Source organism: Thalassophryne amazonica, chromosome 15 (assembly GCF_902500255.1).
Source record: "Thalassophryne amazonica chromosome 15, fThaAma1.1, whole genome shotgun sequence".
Classification (NCBI taxonomy): domain Eukaryota; kingdom Metazoa; phylum Chordata; class Actinopteri; order Batrachoidiformes; family Batrachoididae; genus Thalassophryne; species Thalassophryne amazonica.
In genome coordinates this window covers 44,341,132-44,362,112 of record NC_047117.1, presented here as the reverse complement: position 1 = coordinate 44,362,112, position 20,981 = coordinate 44,341,132, and the positions used below count along the sequence as shown (strand labels likewise).

Here is a 20,981-nt window from a genome sequence, read left to right as displayed (position 1 = left end):
GACGTGTGGAGAGCCAGACCTTCTGACCCAGGGTGTTAGCAGGCACTGAAGAGCTCTTCCTATCGGCTACAACTAGCGATGGGTATTGATAAGATTTTATCGATATCGATACCATTATCGATTCCGCTTATCGATCCGATACCTCTTGTGAATTTTCTGTGTACTAAAAGTAGGCTTTACAGGTTTTCTATGTCAACATTTTATTGAGTCTTAAAGTAAATAAATATGAAATTGGTCACTGGATCCTTAAACTCTGGACATAAATAAACTCTACACAGTGGATCCTTGATCTCTGGACATAAATAGAAATAAACAAAATCTGTAGTTTTTGTCAAAGCATTTCCTTTCAGACATTATTGGCTTGAATGTCTTTCCATACATCTGAGCTGAGCTCTTGCAGCTGGCTGTGCTGCACGTCAGGATGTAATTCATAAAAAATGCAGGATGTCTCATTTTGGGAGGAAAGAACCATTTTAGTCGATTGTAGTTTATTGTCTGTATTACAGCGTTTGGAAAGAGGTGTCATTTTATTTAAAGTGGGAATTCATTTTGAAGTTATTGATTCCGACCGGACTCTGTCTCGGCAGAGAGCAGCATAGCTTTTGGAGCTGTGCCAACGGAATGGAGGACGGGACGATTCTCTACAACAATACAAGAGTCCCAGTTAGTGACTTGAATCCACACAAAAGCGACTCACGATTAACATATTTTAATGGCTTTGAGAGGGGTTAAGAAGCGGACTTGCTGCTTCTGAAGAGCAGCAAATCAAAGAATGAGCCAGCGGATCAAAGCATTGCTTCATTGGTTCATGCTTCAAAGTGGAGTCGCACTGCAGAAGCGGTTGATTACAGAGCCGCTGCAGGGTCTGTAATCAACGTAGAGGAATGATCATTTTCCCGACAAACACCCTCAAAACAATGGCTGCTCTGAAGGACTGATAAGGGAATCGTTATGCAAAAAGACAATTGATATCGGTGGATTGGAATCATTTCTTAACGATACCTGAAAAAGAACCAGTTCTGGATACCCAGCCCAAGCTGCAACTTTTTAGGTGGATGAAGTACACTGCAGGGTCCGCCTGGCCTGCTCCCAGGTTCATCGGCAGCGAAGGATGAGGGACATTGAAGAGGGCACATGAGAGTTCAAGTCTGTGGAGGGAAATAAAGATGGCTGAAATCCATGTGACACATGAAATGGGGAGTAACCTGTGGATGCAGATGGCAAGCAGTTATGCACAAGTTCAATCCATACTAACTGAGAGGCCCAGGTGGCCAGGTGCTGACATTCTAGGATACGTAGGTCCTTTTCCAACTCTTGATTGGCTCTTTCTGTTTGTCTGTTTGCTTGTGGGTGGTATCCTAAGGCTAGGCTGGAGGAGGCCCCCAGCAGACGACAGAACTCCTTCCAAAACTGAGATATAAATTGAGGCCCTTGATCAGAGACAATGTCTTGTGGGAAACCATGTAATTTGAATACGTGGGTTAACAAAGCTTCAGCGGTGTCTTTGGCGGTTGGTAATTTCGTTAAGGGCATGAAATGTGCCATTTTTGGACAGATGATCAACTACAATTAGTATTACTGTATTACCCTTAGAGGGTGGAAGGCCTGTAACATAGTTGAGGGAAATGTGTGACCATGGTCTCGTCGGAACAGGTAAAGGCAGAAGTTTGACAGACGGCGAGCGAGTGGAGGATTTATGCATAGCACACATTTGGCATGCCTTAACGTAATCGGTAATATCAGACAGCAAGCAAGGCCACCAAAACCTCTCCCAGATAATGTGCAGGGTGTTTTGATACTTGGGTGCAGGCAACCCGGCTATCATGGCCCCAGCATATGACTTCCCCTCTTAGTGAATCGGTACAAACAGTTTCCCTTTAGGACACCCCAGAGGGATGGGTACGTCACGAATGGTGGAATGGACCTTAGTCTTGATGTCCCAGGTGATGGCGGAAACAAACAAGAATTACATAAATCAAGCTTTGTAAAGACTGTGGCACCCTCTAACAGTTCAAGTGTGGTGGTAATGAGCGGCAGTTTGAATGTTACATCGTTGAGGCCGTGATAATCTATTCATGGGCGGAGTGACTTTGTCTTCTTTCTACAAAGAAGACCCCACCCCTGCGGCGAGACGAGGGCCGAATCAAGCCTGCCTCTAACGATTCCTGAGATATAATCATTCATTGTGATGCATTCAGGGACAGACAGAGAAAACAGTTTTCCCCGAGGAGGACTGGTACCGGGAAGTAGCTCAATGGCACAATCTTAAGCTCGATGTGGAGGTAGAGATTTAGTTTTGGTCTTACTGAAAACCTCCATGAGAGGCGTAGAAACAGGTTATCAGCGGACCTGATTAACAATGACCCCGCACAGGGGGTCCCCAAGAACTAATTTCTCCTTTTGACCAATTAAACTGTGGGCTGTGTTTCATATAATGCTGCATTTACACAGAACGACAGCAAGTCACAATGCCACGAAGTATACATTCTTGGCTGCTGTTATGAATGTTATGATTCGGGGCAGATGCATCAGGTTTCCTCAGGAACTGCTGCAACTTGTACCACATGAGGTGAATTGTCTCCACACCACCCCCATATTCATCCTACCGTCAGTTGCTGAACAATTCAGATTGCTCCAGTTTGCCTCCTCAAAATCCACAATAAAAGAACTTTGTGACTGCATGCTTAGTTGGGCTCTGTGCCATGAAGTAGCCACAGAAAGGAGGAGGGGACGGAGGAGAGCCAGATGTGTGGCTGCAACGAGGCTCTCGTCTCGCTCGTTTTCCCAAACATCAGGCACCATGTCATGCTATTCGTTGTACCTGTCAGCTGGAATGCACTTGAGTCTGCTGTGTCCATGGTTGGCCAGATAGTTCTATCAAGTTTGACGGATAGAAACGTCTGGACACAATTGCAGGACTCAACACAGTGGGCCTCATAGTATCCAACGTGCGTACGGCGATATTTGAGCGTATATGGGGTGTACGCCAAAACGGCTGCGCTACTTGGCATTTATCAATGTGGTCGTTGCGTACGCTGCGCTGAAAATATACACCAGGTCGAGAGGTGGCTTAATTATACACCAAATGAATCAGCGCTGGAATCCACTAAAAATGTAAATGATCAACATGATAAACAGTGCCATCATACAATCAATGCAATGCATATGTTACATAAATAACACTTCCTGATTATACTACATATAATCAATACAAATCCCCGCTTTTGCGGGATTGTTGGTCTCGAGCACGATCCGTGGCCACAGCGCTGACCGCAAAGAAAGCGCTGGTCGCCTTTTTCCTCCAGACTCGAGCCTGGAGCCAGAGCAGCGCTGAGCTTAACTTTATGTGGTGTGATCATTTTAGACAATGAAATTGATAATTACAACTGTAAGTGTTCTCATTCCCTTCACCCGTGCTGCAATCCAGGTTTGTCGTCTCATTCGTTTGTCACAATAAAATAAATAAAGAAATACATTTAAGAATAAGAAATCCAAAAATTAGGCGTCTTATTAATTGAGCGAGCTCTTTTCACATGTCAATAATTATTGACATGTGAAAAGAGAATACAGTGGTCCCTCGCTATATCGCGGTTCACCTTTCGCGCCTCGTCGGTTTTTTTTTTACAGTGTTCTGTGGTCTGCGTGTCTGTTTATAAGAATCTTCTCGCCCAGAAGGAAAAGAGCGCCAACAAGTACTCTTAACTGTGTTTGTCACTCAGAAACAGACACCTGCAGCAAGGTGTGAGTGGAAAAAGCGCGGCGTCAGGACGCAGAGGCGCGATCTGTGAAATACTGGTCAGTCACTATTAATAATTTCTTATGTGTCCAACCTCGTACCGTTGATCGTTAAAATTAAATTCGTTAGTTCTAAAAGCCATCATAATTATTTATAGGAAAACGTTCTATTTTTATTTCTCAAACAAATGTTTGGGCCTGAAAACAGTTTGGTCTTATTTTTCTAATAAGGTTTGAACTTTGAGAGTGTTACACACGAGAGAAAAGTGAGAAATGTTCATGCCCTGATTGAGAAATTGTATAAAGTGGTTTTACAGCTTTGAAACGTCTATAATAATTGTAAAAAATAACGCTGACTACGTCGCAGTTTCGCATATTACGGGCTATTTTTTAGAACGTAACTCCCGCGATAAACGAGGGACCACTGTAACACTTTTTTGATTATAGCTACTACAAAATAATTAATACGACGGCCACGTTTGACGCTCTATTGGCACGCATCGTGATTGGTGGAGTTCTTTTTCTTTGCCGTCTTCCTGGCTTCCATGTCGTAAAATGAGGGTGTGTCTGAAGCGGAGTCTGAATATTTATGGGCGTGTTTATTATTATTACGATTGTTTTCACCCGCCGCATTTATCAAGGTCACGTCAGGCGTACGCCGGAAATGGGCAGGTGCGCACTGCTTGATACATGTCACGGCAACTTTGGTGTACTTCAAATTTACACCGTAAATTTACGCCACAAGTGCGCAACATTGATACATGAGGCCCAGTAGCTCTGGTTCATAAAAATGTTTACTGAAGAATTCAGAGGGGTCCAATACACAGCAAGGCAGTCAAAGATGAGCAAACAGATCCAAAACAGGTAATGATCTGGCGGGGAACTAGTGCAACCAGTGGAGCTTAAATACACCCAGAACAGGGTGTGGCCCAAACAGAGTGTGACGCCCACCACCAAGCACCAAGAGAGATGGACAAGAGAGATAGGGACAGACAAAGCCCAAGCAGGATAACCAAGCAAGAGAAATCACACATAACAAAACACAGAAACCTAAACTAAGACAAAACAAAACTAGAACCTAAACATGGCACAACACATGATAAAACAGAAACACAAATCAGAGTCCAGATCATCTACAACAACTGGTATAAAAATACAGCGATGGTAGCCAGACTCTTTTCCCCAGACCTGGAACATTTGACTGTTAAATGCCAACCATTTTAACTTCCTCTGGAGTTTACTGGAATCTTTTATTTACAGTTGTATGCAAAAGGTTGGGCACCCCTGATAATTTTCATGATTTTTCTTCATAAATCATTGGTTGTCTGGATCAGAAATTTCAGTTAAATATATCATATAGCAGATGAACACACTGAGTTCAACACAGGCATGGGCAGGAAACATACACCTGTTTATCGACCAAATGTCACGGACAAAAAAACAAAACCACTTACTTATGGAAGGAAATGTTGTCTCCCATATTCCTCCATTTGTGGCTTTGCCAGCATGCATATTCCACCTGTTTCTTGACAAAACCAATAGTGTATTAAAATGTACCTAGCACATTGCCCGTGGGGATCCATGGGCTCTAGATTGGGTAGTGTTTCTAAAATAGGTAGCTGACATTTTTCAAGGGTGGAAATAAATTGTGCAAAGTTTCTATAATGAGTTGGAATGGTGTGTGATTCCAGAATTTTTTAGAACCTTAGACCTTAGACAGCAACAGTTTTAGAACAAGAAATCAACCCTTTTATTTCCTGTTAATTACATAATTTTTTAATGTTAGTTTACTATCTTAATGTATTTATAAATTGTTAAGGTTCTTGTTATCATATACACACTATTATTATTATTATTATTATTATTATTATTATTATTATTATTATTATTATTATTATTATTATTATTATTATTATTTTATTTCTATGTCTGTTTTGTCATTTGATTTTTAAATGGATCACAATGGAAATAAATGTTTTCATTTTTTTGTGTCATCCATGTATTTTTAACATATTTACAATTATATTATATATTTACATTGAACTTACTAAATAAAATCACACACTCATGCTTTTAATATATACACTGTTCATCCTTGACCCAAAATACATAAGTATACCAAACAGTAAATGTCAGCTCTTCCCAGTTTGTGCATGGCTAAAATTGCATGCACACACACACACACACACACACACACACACACACACACACACACACACACACACACACACACACACACACACACACACACACACACACACACACACACACACACACACACACACAGCTGTTTGTCTTTTCTGCATTCTGCTGAAAGCAGGTTCTTTTAATTTTAAAAAGAAAAAAACATGTCGATTTGACTGGTTTAATAGATGTTATGCCTAAAACACCCCCATTATTAATTAAGATACTAAATACAACCCCTTGCACCCTGCATTTTACTTTGTACTGAGTGTAATTTGTAAATCTTTTACTGAAGAAAACAAATTTTTCTGATCACATAACTTTATTTTTGAAGATCCCATAGTGTGATCAGACAAACCTTGGCCAAATATAAGATATACTCCATTTTGGTGTTTGATTTCACTATTACTGAATTTAACAGCTAGGTTATTAACTTTAGTGAGCTTTTGTTATTACACCTAATGTTGTGTTATGGTCAGTCCCTCTGTCTGTCTTTCTGTCTCATAGACAGGTGACTTCATATGTGTAAAATACACAAAAGTGAATTGAAAACAACTATTACTTAAAAAAAGAGCAAGCACACAGCAAACAGCAAATACAAAAAAAAAAAAACAGTACCTTGCTGCTGCAATGCTTCACCTCAGGGAGCTTTTGTGCCCACTGCCCGTTGTCTGCTCTGGAGTTAATCCATTAATGAGCCACACATCCTTTCACTTGTGTCCACATGCTTGATATCACAGGTACCATCATGTGTGTCGGCCAGTGTTTGCTCTTTGGTGTTACGGTTGTAATCAGGAAGAAGTTCTCAGCCAGTCGTTTTTGGGATGACTGTGTCAAACACAAGTGCACTGTGAGTATATATTTGTCATCATATTCATCAAAAACAGTTCTATCACTTGTTCCAGGAGCACAGTCGTACATCTGTAGAGTGTTTTGTCTGATGTATGTGTCCTTGTGTTTCTGTCCAGGTAATCCAGTACATTGGTGAGATTTGCCGTTATCTGCTGGCCCAGTCAGTCTGTTCATCTGAATCATGCCACCGGGTCCGTGTTGCTTTTGGTAACGGCCTCCGTCCGTCTGTGTGGGAAGAGTTTGTGCAAAGATTCAGAATCCAGCACATTGGGGAATTCTATGGTGCCACAGAGTGCAACTGCAGTATGATCAACATAAATGGAAAGGTTTGTTTGAGTAAGTCAAAGACTTTAAGGGACAGTGATTCTCAGATGTACACCATCACAGTACATGTTATTTCACAACATGTCCAGGTGGGGGCGTGTGGATTCAACAGTCGCATCCTGCCCAACTTCTACCCCATCAGACTGGTGCGGGTGCAGGAGAGCGGAGAGCTGCTGAGGGACAAACTAGGCCTTTGTATACCCTGTCTGCCTGGTAACAACACTCACATAAACAAATGCAGAAAGACATAAATACGAGGTCTGTCCATAAAGTATAGGTCCTTTTTATTTTTTTCAAAAACTATATGGATTTCATTCATATGTTTTTACATCAGACATGCTTGAACCCTCGTGCGCATGCGTGAGTTTTTCCACGCCTGTCGGTGACGTCATTCGCCTGTGAGCACTCCTTGTGGGAGGAGTCGTCCAGCCCCTCGTCGGAATTCCTTTGTCTGAGAAGTTGCTGAGAGACTGGCACTTTGTTTGATCAAAATTTTTTCTAAACCTGTGAGGCACATCGAAGTGGACACGGTTCGAAAAATTAAGCTGGTTTTCGGTGAAAATTTTAACGGCTGATGAGAGATTTTGAGGTGATACTGTCGTTTTAAGGACTTCCCACGGTGCGAGATGTCGCGCAGCAGTCCCAGGCGCCGTCGTCAGCCTGTTTCAAGCTGAAAACCTCCACATTTCAGGCTCTATTGATCCAGGACGTCGTGACAGAACAGAGAAGTTTCAGAAGAAGTCGGTTTCAGCATTTTATCCAGATATTCCACTGTTAAAGGAGATTTTTTTAATGAAAGGCAGCCGGCGCGGTGCGGCAGCACAGGAAAAACACCTCCGTGTTGATAACCATTTGTAAAATCCAGGCGGCTTTTGATGGCTTTCAGTGGAGTGAGTATCTGAGAAATTGTTTAACAGTGGAATATCCGGATAAAATGCTGAAACCGACTTCTTCTGAAACTTCTCTGTTCTCTCACGACGTCCTGGATCAATAGAGCCTGAAATGTGGAGGTTTCAGCTTGAAACAGGCTGACGACGGCGCCTGAGTGCGCTGCACGACGTCTCGCTCCGTGGGAAGTCCTTAAAGCGACAGTATCACCTCAAAATCTCTCATCAGCCGTTAAAATTTTCACCGAAAACCAGCTTAATTTTTCGAACTGTGTCCACTTCGATGTGTCTCACAGGTTTAGAAAAAATTTTGATCAAACAGTGCGCCAGTCTCTCAGCAACTTCTCAGACAAAGGAATTCCGACGAGGGGCTGGACGACTCCTCCCACAAGGAGTGCTCACAGGCGAATGACGTCACCGACAGGCGTGGAAAAACTCACGCATGCGCATGAGGGTTCAAGCATGTCTGACGTAAAAACATATGAATGAAATCCATATAGTTTTTGAAAAAAATAAAAAGGACCTATACTTTATGGACAGCCCTCGTATGTTTGAGGTGTGTCAAACTTTTTTCTCTCCAGGTGAGCCGGGCATGCTGGTTGGACACATCAACTCCACTGATCCACTCAGAAGATTCGATGGCTATGTTGATGAGAATTCCACCAAAAATAAAATAGCTCACAACATCTTCCAGATGGGAGACTCTGCTTACATCTCAGGCATGTTTGACTCAGTCAGGACCAAGAATTGTGCAGCTTCACCATTGACACGTTCCCTCTCGCAATGCAAAAACACTTGAGATAGCTGGACCTGTGAATATGAGGCTCTGAAGGACAGATATTCTGTTTTCTAGTCAAGAAAAGCATTCATATTTTGGTCTCTTTTCTAATTGGCATGTTATCTCTGTTCTTCTATCACTGTTTGTCTCTCAGGTGATGTACTGGTGATGGATGAGTTTGGCTACATGTATTTCATGGACCGCAGCGGTGACACTTTTCGATGGCGAGGGGAGAACGTGTCAACCACAGAGGTGGAGGGAGTCCTCAGCACCTTGCTGGACCACACAGATGTAGCCGTGTACGGTGTTTCTGTACCAGGTATCAAACTGAAAAACCTTTCGTTTTTTTGTTCCACTACTCCTGTGAGGTGCTTGGACCAATGTCCACCAAGCTTTCTGTCTGCGTGTGGGTTGATCCCAGCATTGCACTAAAGGGCAAGGTATTTGGGGTCAAAGGTCAAGCTTTCAGTTTATCTGTCTGTAAGATCCCACCCTGTTCCCAAATCTTTGACTGATTTTCATGGATAACAGTCAACCCTAAATTTGTCCTTAAAGGGTTTGTTTTGGTCATTGGAGTCAGAATAAACATTTTGAATGACCTCAAATGTCCACCAAATGTAACACACATATGGAGTTGTATTCAGGAACTGCCCAGGCATGGTCAAATTTACCAAAGTGACCTGTGGCACGGTGGTTACTGTCACAGGTTTGCCTACCACATTCACTAGACTCTCACAGAAAAACTGGGTGTCTGCAATGTGTGGCGGGCTGAAATCTCTTGTACAGCATGTCCCGAATGTGTTAAAAATACCCGTGGTGACTCTTGCAACTCTATAATGTGGCCACTGGGGTTGTTGTGTTTTTCTGGTGTGCTACAGTAGTACCATCTCCATATTGCAAAGGTGCATAATTCAGTGGTTTGGACAATGAGGCTGGAGAGAAAAACATTGTGGAGCAGGAGGGTGTGAAAAGATAAAAGAGACTAACAGCTCCGCTGCTGATATTTGGTCCTTGTGGAGAGCATCATGTTTACAATAACAGACATTAGGATTGTTTATTTATTTAACTTTTTTATTTAAATTTTTTTAAACAGTATACAGAGCTGTGGACTTTTTTGCAGACAACATAGGTGAGCCAAAGACAAAAAGTGTGTTCATAAATGGCATTGTTTTTTTTACACACCTCCATGCCAGGACATAAACAGAGGAAAACTCCTTTTACACAGACACTTGTGTTCACACAATATTAATACACCCTGAGGTGACTTCTGATCATTTTACAGAAAATAAAGGGTGTAAACTGCTTGGATGTGCACATTCTGTGTATGGCTTATTTGGTAAAAAAAAGATGAGGACATCTGGCAATTACTTGACAGCACCTCCACATATAAAGCCTGTCTCACCCCAGTAAGTAATTCAATAAGTCTATCGTAGGGCCACATACATACAGACAAACACAGTCACACATACAGTCAATTTAAAGGTTCCAGTTCACCTAACTTGCATGTTTTTGAATGTAGGAGAAAGATGGAGAACATGAGGGAGCCCACACAAATATGTAAACTTCACACAGAAAGGAGCAGGCAACAGCTCCTTTCGTGTGTTGCTGTGAGGCAACAATGCATTTCATTACCAAGTGCCAGGGATGTGCTGGTTCAGGAGTGGGCAGTGAGGGCCAAGACAGTGCAGGTTTTCCTTGCAACCAATCACCTCAGCAGGTGGGTTTTATGATTAACTTTTCCCCTGAACATAAGCACCTGATCATCAATGAAATCATCTGCTGAGGTGACTGGTAGAAAGGAAAATCTGTGGTATCTTGGCCCTTCATGGCAGAGGTGGGAGCAAGTCACTGTCAAGTCATTCTCAAGTCATCCATCTTCAAGTCCCAAGTCAGCTTGCAAACAATTGGTGGTCATTATGACTTGGGACTTGATTTGGGACTTGCTGATTCATGACTTGAAAGTGACTTGATGGTGACTTATTCCCACCTCTGCTTCATGGCACATGATTGCCCACCCCTGTGCTAGTTAGAGAAGCACATGTGCAGGGCCATAGCATGATGAGATATAGTGACCAGTTCCTTTCCATGACACCTTATACCCTTTGCAACTATTAGGTAGGGACCTCTTTTACTGCTGGGTGAGCATTAGGGTAGCCATTCAAGTGACATTCCCAGCATGTACTGGAACCAGCAATCTTCTGCAAAGATGGCCAGTGGGATAGCCACTGACCCAACACCCCTCTACCCCCCCCCCCCCCCCCCACCACCACCACCACTATACACCAGACAGATAAAATGTGTCTAAACAGACACAGCTGCATTTTAAGAAAATCTTGCTGTGACTTTTCAGTGTAATCACACAGGTAAGTCCAGCAAGTTGTTTTTTCATGACGTTAATTGTGAATATTTGTACTGCCTCTTTGTAGCCTATTTTGATTTTTCAAAGCATTTGAATGTATTGTTTCAAAGTGTTCAACTGACTGGGTTGCTCTTGGGGATATCCTGAAAATTTGTGGGATCCACAACAAGTTGGTGGACATCATATCTGGCCTATATATAGTGACTGAGGGCGCAGTCCTTGACTTCTCAGTGCATTCTGGTGTTCATCAGGGACTTGTTCTGGTTCCTATCCTGTTTAATGCTTACATCAATTGGGTCTTGGGTGGAGCTTTGGAGAACTGTTGAAGAAAGATTTACTGACATTGACTTTGTGTACAATGCTGTGACTTTGTAGAATCAATGGATACCCTGATTGCAAAACCTAAGAATCTGATTAAGGATTCAGTCTTGGTTTCCGATGGTCATGGATCAGGAACAAAGATCCAGGCAACCCAGCTGTAAGAAGTGTATTTGTATGTGGTGAAAGAACTTTTAGAGACATTCACTTATCTCAGCAATGATGATCACATCTCTTAGTCAGTGAGGTTGAGAGATGCATCAGAAGACCTTATGGAGTCATGAAATGGCTGGATGGATTTTGTTATGCTGATATTTTTGCAGTAGAACAAAGGTCTGTCTTTGGGGAGCCTAGTGCTTCTTACTGCATGGTCAGGAGACTTGTAAGCTAACCACTGACCTAAGGCAATGACTTGAAGTATTTGGTATTAGAGCTCCATGGACGATCCTTGTGTACAGCTGGAATGACTTTATGCCAAACAAATGTTAATTAAGGAGACTTAGATGAGGAGTATCACGTATGTAGTGATGAAATCTCATCTGCAGCTTTTTGACCATGTGGCATGTGGCCCAACAGGTGCCCTTGTGTTGAGGAAGACCCCAGCAACTGGAAAAAAAATAAAAGGAACTGTTGTGAAAGTGTAGGTACACGGACCCACAACAGGGGGCGTAATGAACGGACAATGGAGAAAGGTGAATAACAAGTTTTACTGTTGTGAAATGAGCACAACGAATACAACAATTAACAATTTGGGGTCGAATCCGCTGGTGTCGTGTGGGCAGGCTCGAAGGTAGGAGACGTCCGTCTCAGTCGAACCGGAACCACCCAGATCTCCTCTGCCACCGAACCCTGGAAATACTGGAACCACCAAGTCCCGAATTCCCAGGTGGCCACTGCCTCCGCTCGTCGGATCCGGTACTGCTGGCGGGAGAGAGCAACAACACACAGGTGTGGATGCGACAGCACCCAGTAACGGAGAGGGGAGAAGCCGCCTCCACCTCTTGTCAATATATAGCAGGAAGGTGAGTACTTATCCAAGCAATTTAGCTATCAGTAGTCAGCAGTCCTGAAAAGGTTTAATCTGGTTATTCAGAATATGAATGCAGAGAACGTTACCTCAGTCTTAAGGCGATATCTCGGCACTGAGGTGGAGACGCCGTCCTGATGATATACCCCCGTGCTGAGTGGAGTCAGCTGTGTCCAGTAATGGGTGACAGCTGTCACCCTGACTGCTCTCGTAAGGCGGCGGCGCCCTCTGGTGCCTGGAGTTCGCACTCCAGGCAGGGCGCCCTCTGGTGGTGGTGGGCCAGCAGTACCTCCTCTTCAGCGGCCCACACAACAGGACCCCCCCCCTCAACGGGCGCCTCCTGGCGCACGACCGGGCTTGTCTGGATGGCGACGGTAGAAGTCGGCCAGGAGGGCCGGGTCCAGGATGAAGCCCTTCTTCACCCAGGAGCGTTCTTCGGGGCCGTACCCCTCCCAGTCCACCAGGTACTGAAAACCCCGGCCCATTCGACGGACGTCGAGGAGCCGGCGCACGGTCCAAGCCGGTTCCCCGTCGATGACCCGGGCAGGAGGTGGTGCCGGACCCGGGGTGCAGAGGGGTGAGGTGTGATGGGGTTTTATCCGGGAGACATGAAAAACTGGATGAATCCGCAGCGAGGCCGGAAGCTGGAGCCTCACTGCGGCGGGATTGATGACTTTGAGAGGTGGAATTCCGGATCAACCCGGCAGCTAATGAGTCCTGGATGTAGGTCTCCATTGATTCACGCTCCGGCCGTGAGAGGTTGTACAGCCTACTGGACGGGAACTCACTGCCTGGAACCAAATCAATGGCACAATCATACGGGCGGTGGGGAGGAAGCGTGAGAGCCAGATCCTTGCTGAACACGTCAGCGAGGTCATGGTACTCCGCCGGCACCGCCTTCAGATTGGGCGGGACTCGGACCTCCTCCTTAGCTTGGGAGCCGGGAGGAACCGAGGAACCTAGACACTCCCGATGGCAGGTTTCGCTCCACTGAACCACTACCCCGGACGGCCAATCGATCCGGGGATTGTGTTTTAGCATCCAGGGAAAACCCAAAACCACACGGGAGGTGGCCTGAGTCACAAAGAACTCGATCACCTCCCGGTGGTTACCTGACACCACCAGAGTTACTGGAGGTGTCTTATGCGTGATTGGTGGGAGTAGGGAGCCATCTAGCGCCCGAACCTGCACAGGCGAGGTAAGAGCCACCAGAGGGAGCCCTATCTCCCTCGCCCATCTACTGTCTAGCAGATTCCCCTCAGAGCCCGTGTCCACCAGTGCTGGGGCCTTCAGGGTTGAATCCTCAAACAGGATCGTGACTGGGAGTCGTGTAGCAATGTGGGTGTGTCCCACGTGAATGTTTTGGCCCACCCCTGGCCCAGTCTCTAGGGGCGGGCGTTGGAGTTTAACCGCTCGGGGCAGTCGTTTGCGAGATGCTCACTCGAGCCACAAACAAAACAAGCTCCGTGGGCCCGCCTCCTTTGTGCTCCAGGTGCCCTAAATGTTGCCCTGCTCGTGTCCATAGCTTCGTCAGCAGGGGGAGCCATAGGCGCACGGAGCGCAGGAACAGAGGAGCGTGGGGAGGGCGGAGCTCGATCGGACCCGGAAGGGAGAGGGACGACGCGTGCCTGGCCACGCCCTTCGCCTCGTTCCCGACGGCGTTCTTCTAACCGGTTGTCGAGTCGTATGACCAGATCGATGAGCCCATCTAAGTCCCGCGGTTCGTCCTTCGCCACCAGGTGCTCTTTTAGGACCAGTGACAGTCCGTTTACAAAGGCGGCGCGGAGGGCAGTGCTATTCCAGCCGGATCTCGCCGCCGCGATGCGGAAGGCGACTGCATAGGCAGCTGCGCTCCGACGCCCCTGTCTCATTGACAGTAGTGCGGTTGAAGCGGACTCTCCTCTGTTGGGATGGTCGAACACCGTTCTGAGCTCCCGTACAAACCCATCGTATGTATGAAGGAGCCGTGAATTCTGCTCCCAGAGCGCTGTAGCCCAAGCGCGTGCCTCCCCGCGAAGCAGATTTATTACATAAGCTACTTTGCTAGCATCAGTCGCGTACATCACGGGACGCTGTGCGAAGACGAGCGAACACTGCATCAGAAAATCCACGCACGTCTCCACACAGCCTCCGTACGGTTCTGGAGGGCTTATGTATGCTTCTGGGGACGGAGGAAGGGACCGTTGAACGACCAGTGGAACGTCACTTTCACGCGCAGGGTCCTTGGGAGGGAGAGCCGCAGCGGCGCCCGGAGGGCGCGCCTCCACTTGTGCGGCGAGAGCCTCCACCCTGCGGTTTAGGAGAACGTGCTGCTCGCCCCTCGGGGTCCATGACGCTGGCCGAGATATCCTGTTGTGAAAGTGTAGGTACACGGACCCACAACAGGGGGCGTAATGAACGGACAATGGAGAAAGGTGAATAACAAGTTTTACTGTTGTGAAACGAGCACAACGAATACAACAATTAACAATTTGGGGTCGAATCCGCTGGTGTCGTGTGGGCAGGCTCGAAGGTAGGAGACGTCCGTCTCAGTCGAACCGGAACCACCCAGATCTCCTCTGCCACCGAACCCTGGAAATACTGGAACCGCCAAGTCCCGAATTCCCAGGTGGCCACTGCCTCCGCTCGTCGGATCCGGTACTGCTGGCGGGAGAGAGCAACAACACACAGGTGTGGATGCGACAGCACCCAGTAACGGAGAGGGGAGAAGCCGCCTCCACCTCTTGTCAATATATAGCAGGAAGGTGAGTACTTATCCAAGCAATTTAGCTATCAGTAGTCAGCAGTCCTGAAAAGGTTTAATCTGGTTATTCAGAATATGAATGCAGAGAACGTTACCTCAGTCTTAAGGCGATATCTCGGCACTGAGGTGGAGACGCCGTCCTGATGATATACCCCGTGCTGAGTGGAGTCAGCTGTGTCCAGTAATGGGTGACAGCTGTCACCCTGACTGCTCTCGTAAGGCGGCGGCGCCCTCTGGTGCCTGGAGCCCGCACTCCAGGCAGGGCGCCCTCTGGTGGTGGTGGGCCAGCAGTACCTCCTCTTCAGCGGCCCACACAACAGGAACACCAACTTTTCACTTAGAACAGAAGATTGATGGCTACTTTTGAGAAATGGGGATGCACCTGTTGTCTGTCTGGATGTTAGTTCTTATCTGGGGCAGTTCTGTGGTATGGTAGATGTGGTAACATGTGAACATTGACACATGCTCCCAGAACAGACCTATTATGAAGTTTATTAAACTTAAAGTGCTGTTCTACCACAGGAATCCATGAGCAACTTGGAACAGTTTACCTGTACTTTAAGTGGCATTGTGAATTAGCATAAATGTTTCAAAGAGCTGACAAGTGCTTCATTACATCTTCGTTTGTTCATGATGTCAATTGTGTGCTTGTGTGAAGGTGTGGAAGGAAAAGCTGGTATGGCAGCCATAACTCATACAGGTGGACACTTTGACTTGGACTCCTTCCTGACAGCTGTCCAGAAAGCCCTGCCATCATATGCTCGTCCTGTCTTCCTTCGACTCTTGCCATGTGTTGACACCACAGGTGAGGCACAAATATGAAGTGCAATCATACATACACTTCTACAAACTCAGCAGTATTTTTTTTTCTTGTCTGCAGGTACATTTAAGATTCAGAAGACACGCCTGAAGAGGAAAGGATACAAAGTGCAACATCCAAGTGAAAACATTTATTTTCTAAACAGTCATGCTGGGCGTTATGAGGCTGTTACTCAGGAGTTATATACTGCCATCATGGAGGGGAAGGTGTGGCTCTAAACAACGAGGCTGAGAAGGAAGAAGGGCCTTTATGTATATGTCCCTGTAGATGTTGAAAAATAATTATGGTTCTGTATATTTTTACAATTAAACTCATCTGATTTTAAGTTTCATTTACGTACACTGCATATAAGCACTGTCATGTGGATTATTCCATGTCCAGTACATTCAGATTAAAAAGTAAACCTTTAGGAATTACTGCTCTGTCTTTCACCAAGCACCGCAGCACGTGTTACTGTTAGTTTCCACTGGACACAGCTGTTTTCATGCCCAATATCGTGTTGCACCTTAGACCACCAAAATCCACTGTTGTAGTGCATTTCCTTATTTAAAAAGTGCAGTACTCAGATGTGCCTTACATAAGAGGGTTGTCAATGTGTGTACACCCTGTTTAACTGCAGATATTGTTGCTAGTCACCTGTAAAAAATGTATTAGTGTAACACTGTAATATGGCTATTGTAATCCCATTATATGTCCCCCATCGCTCAGTGAGTGAGATGTCATTTTCAGAAGAAGGTCCACATGTACACCATGATGAACTTGTGCTTGAATGACCATGTTCATGGGCACATGGCAGGCAGTTAGTTTTGATAGTTCATCATGATAATTAATCCTGCAAATAATGACACCTTCCCTGTGTTATTAGGAGCTGATCCATGTGAAAAAGTTTTCTTTGTAAGGCAGGTGAATGGGGCAGTGAGGTACCTATAAGGTTGGTGATGTTGCCATGGTGGTGAGTTGGCTTTGTGATACCCGGCCTGAGGTGGTGCTTATTGTAAAGACCAGGAACAGAGTCATCATATGGTGGCTAGTCACCTCCAAGAACATGACCTCCACGAGGTGCAAATTTGGTGACCCTGCACTTAGCCTGTGGAAAGTTGTTGTGCTACATTTTCCACCTTTTTTTGCTGTGACTTTGGAAAGTAGATCAAGGTCACACATCACTGAAGTCACCTAAGACCTCCATGCACTCTAAAAAATGAACTGTTGTCTCAACGAGAAAAATTGATGTCTCAATTTGCATAGATTTTTTTTAAATCTACCATGGGCACGAGAACTTAAAAAAATCATCTCCACGGCAAAGTGGTCTTCTTGTCACTGTGTGCAGAATTGGCAAGTTGGCACCCCCTGCAGCTGTACAGGCGACATTGATTGCTGAGAGGTACGCAGTCTAAGAAAGGGGAGGGTATATTTCACCTCTGGGTTACTCTAATGGAAGTGACGGGGGGAGGCAGTGGTTAGTGGGCTAGTCAGTTACACAAATCAGTTCAATTTATTTCATTTATATAGTGCCAAATTAAAGCAAAGCTGCTTCTAGGCGCTTCACACAAGTAAGGTCTAATCTTACCAACCCCTAGAGCAAGCACACAGGCGACAGTGGTAAGGAAAAATTACCTCTGATGATTTGAGGAAGAAAACCCAAGCAGACCAGACTCAAAGGGTTGACCCTCTGCTTGGGCCATGCTACCAACACAACTGATAATACAAATACAGTGGTCCCTCGCTATAACGCAGTTCACCTTTCGCGGCCTCGTAGTTTCATGGATTTTTTTTAGTGCAATTTTGCATGCATTTTTTTTAACAGTGCATTGTGTTCTGCGTCCTTATCAGGCGGGCCGGTCGCGGCACCGGTCGGCATCACCGCGATTGCACTCACTGCCTCCGATGCGCTTACTGAGTATGCGGGCTTGGTAAATGCAGCAACGGGCCACTCACACCGCCCTCCTGTCTGCTGTGTGGAGCTGCACCAAATCTGGGAACAGGTCCAGAGACTACGCTCGCTGTTTTGATGCGGATGTTGACCGCAGCCGCAGACCTCCGTTGCCACCGAGAGAGGACTTGGATTCTTTGCGGGTCCCGCATCCGTACCTCCGGAGGCAGTGAGAGAAGGGAGAGTTCTGCATGTGTCTGTTTATAATCTTCTCGCCCAGAAGAAAAAAGGGAGTGTTTACACAGGAGAGAAAAGTGAGAAAATGTTAATGCCTGTTTGAGAAAAGTGTATAAAGTGTGTAGTGAGGGGTTTTACAGCCTTAAAACATCTATAATAATTGCAAAAAATAGCGCTGACTACCTCGCAGATTTCTTTTATTGCGGGTTATTTTTAGAATGTAACTCCCGCGATAAACGAGGGACCACTGTATACAGGAAATTTTGGGAGTCCATGCTGGTGTACCGGACGGGAGGTTGCAGAAGAAGACACCCACTCCCACTTCTGGATGGACCCGCACCTCAAACACAGAGAAAAAAAAACAGAAACAGGTGGCAGAAAGACAACAAATTAGGTATAATTTATCAGAATTAAGCAACAAGAAAAACAGAAGAAATACTGAGGTGATTGCCAGCCACTAGCCCTAAGCTTCACTAAAAGCCCCAGACTTGAGATAAAGTTAAGGCCACAGCCTGCTCTGTTTTCTAATAAAATTAATTTAAAAGGGTAGGAAGCATAGTACCATACGATGCCAGTATGATAGCCATACAAAAGGGAAAATAAGTGTGTCTTAACTCTGGACTTGAAAGTCTTACAGAATCTGACTGTTTAATTGATGCAGGGAGATCATTCCACAAAGCAGGTGCACTATAAGAGAAAGTTCTGTGACCCACAGACTTTTATTCACAGTAGAGACACAAAGTAGTCCTGAGCTCTGAGAACGCAGTGCCCGGGCCGGTATATAGGGTTTAATTTGGTCAGCTAAGTTGGGGGGTGCTAGTCTGTGGATAATTTTATAGGTTAATAGCAGAACCTTAAAATCTGATCTCACCGGGACAGGATGTCATGATATGGACTTTTTGTGTCATGCTTGCTCTGTTTTATTCTGCCTAGTTTGGTTTTGGTTTGTTTTGTCTTTGTGTGATTTCTCTTGTTGGGTTTTTCCTGCTTGGGCTTTGTGTTTCCCTATCTCCCTTCTCTGTCTCTCTTGGTGCTTGGTGGTGGGCGGTGCACACTGTCTGGGCCACACCCTGTTCTGGAGTTTTCCACACACCTGTTTCTAATCTGTAGCTCATCACCACTGTGTATATAAGCTTCACTGGTTGCACTAGTTCTCCGCCAGATCGCTGTGCTCTATGTACCTGTTTGTTCTAAGTCCTGCTTGCCACATTGTGTTTTTTGACCACCTGCCCTTTTTTTGACAGCAGTATTTTGAAACAGTTGGAGACCCCTAATGTTGATCTGCGGTAAACTGCATAGAACATTTCAGTAGTCCAATCTAGAAGAAACAAATGCATGAATCAGGGTCTCAGCATCAGCCATAGACAGGATGGGACAAATCTTCACTATATTTTGCAGGTGGAAGAAAGCAGTAAGGTTACTTTGCCAACCTTAAAGACCTGAAATCTGTTAAACACCAGTCATATTGCATATCAATATAAAGGCAATAATCTCTTGTATCACACTGATTCATTAAAAGCTCAATATTATCAATTCTGGTAATACATACTGCTGAATATGAAAAATTGGCTAAAAATGGCAGAATCTTGACCTTGACCTTTGTCAATGACCTTGACCTCTGATCATAAAAGTAGTTACATAAATGAACTCCTCATATCGGAAAACACAAGAAATGATACCTTATTTACTGAAATATGCAAAATATTGAATAATATATGAGGAATTTCAAATTTGCCCCTCACCATGATTTGGCCCTAAAAGCATCCGCCTATAAAATTCAAAAAGCATTGATGATAGAAATCTAAGGAAAAGTTCCACTGATGGTTTACAGAGGTTCAGGGCTTCCCTAATGATGCCTCATGCTCAGTTTTTCTAACTATGTGCTCAGATTTGAAAATTGCTTCATCAAACATGGTCATTTTTACTATATATTTTAGTGTAACGGATTCTCTGGGTGTTTTGACATCAAATTTTGAATTGACCAAAAATGGGGTGAAATTTGGTCTGATGAAAAAACAAACTTTACCATGCCTAATCAATCTATTTGACAGGTAATTGGTAACTCGCCTAATTTTCTCAGAAACAGCTCATTAACACGTGTGCACTCTGTCAGTTCCAGCTGACAGTGAGTCGCTGGCCTGTGGTCAGCTGAAATGGCCTCCGTGTCCACAGTGCTATAAGCAAAGTGATCACACATGAATGAGTTCACGCCTTTCTCCTTATTGTATAAATGTTTTTATTTATTTTCCACTCTTTCTGTCTGTCATGTGGACTACAATTTACGTGGTGAAAGTGATATTAGCCTAGCTGGCTGGTAACAAAGTTCACAGCATGCCGCATGTGCTGAGACATGGCTGGCCGATCCTCATGTGATCTTGTCCGTACGTAATTATCAGCATGTCATGAGAGCATGAGAGCCCACCCACACATGTGCATTGCATGGAGTGTGGACAGCTGATGTTGTTCATGGCATGATATATATTCTCCAGCTGTGAGTTGCAAGTACACAACGGTCAGCTGTTCCAGTATGGACATGACAGCCATCGAGATGCGCACTGTGCTAGACAGTGATCGCACTCCAGCCACCTCAGCTGCACCTGAAAATGTTGGATCATGGTGTGTATGTGAGGGGGGAGGAATGAAACACTCGCACGCCATTTGTGTTGGTGGGGAATGACACTCACACGCCATTTGTGTTGCTTGGTAATATTCACACATTTGTACAGCCACCTTGAAAGTGGTCGCCTGATCTCTATTTTCATGCTGGGAGCGCGAATGGCCTTTTTTTCTAAGTGCCCCGTGAGCTGTGTTGGATATTCATAGGTGGCACCTGGGCTCCGACCGACT

The 20,981-nt window shown here is 45.1% G+C and overlaps 1 protein-coding gene across 1 annotated transcript in view; it reads left to right on the top strand.

The window, feature by feature from the left end:
- LOC117526845 (long-chain fatty acid transport protein 1-like) overlaps positions 1-16,352 on the top strand; it is a 39,276-nt gene extending 22,924 nt beyond the window's left edge. Inside the window, exons 8-14 of the mRNA XM_034188923.1 lie at positions 6,660-6,769; positions 6,888-7,097; positions 7,185-7,308; positions 8,564-8,701; positions 8,915-9,079; positions 15,866-16,012; positions 16,088-16,352. Of these exons, the coding sequence (XP_034044814.1) occupies positions 6,660-6,769; positions 6,888-7,097; positions 7,185-7,308; positions 8,564-8,701; positions 8,915-9,079; positions 15,866-16,012; positions 16,088-16,245 (1,052 nt within the window). The 3' untranslated portion in view covers positions 16,246-16,352. The remainder of the gene's footprint in view (positions 1-6,659; positions 6,770-6,887; positions 7,098-7,184; positions 7,309-8,563; positions 8,702-8,914; positions 9,080-15,865; positions 16,013-16,087) is intronic.
- Positions 16,353-20,981: the final 4,629 nt, after the last annotated feature.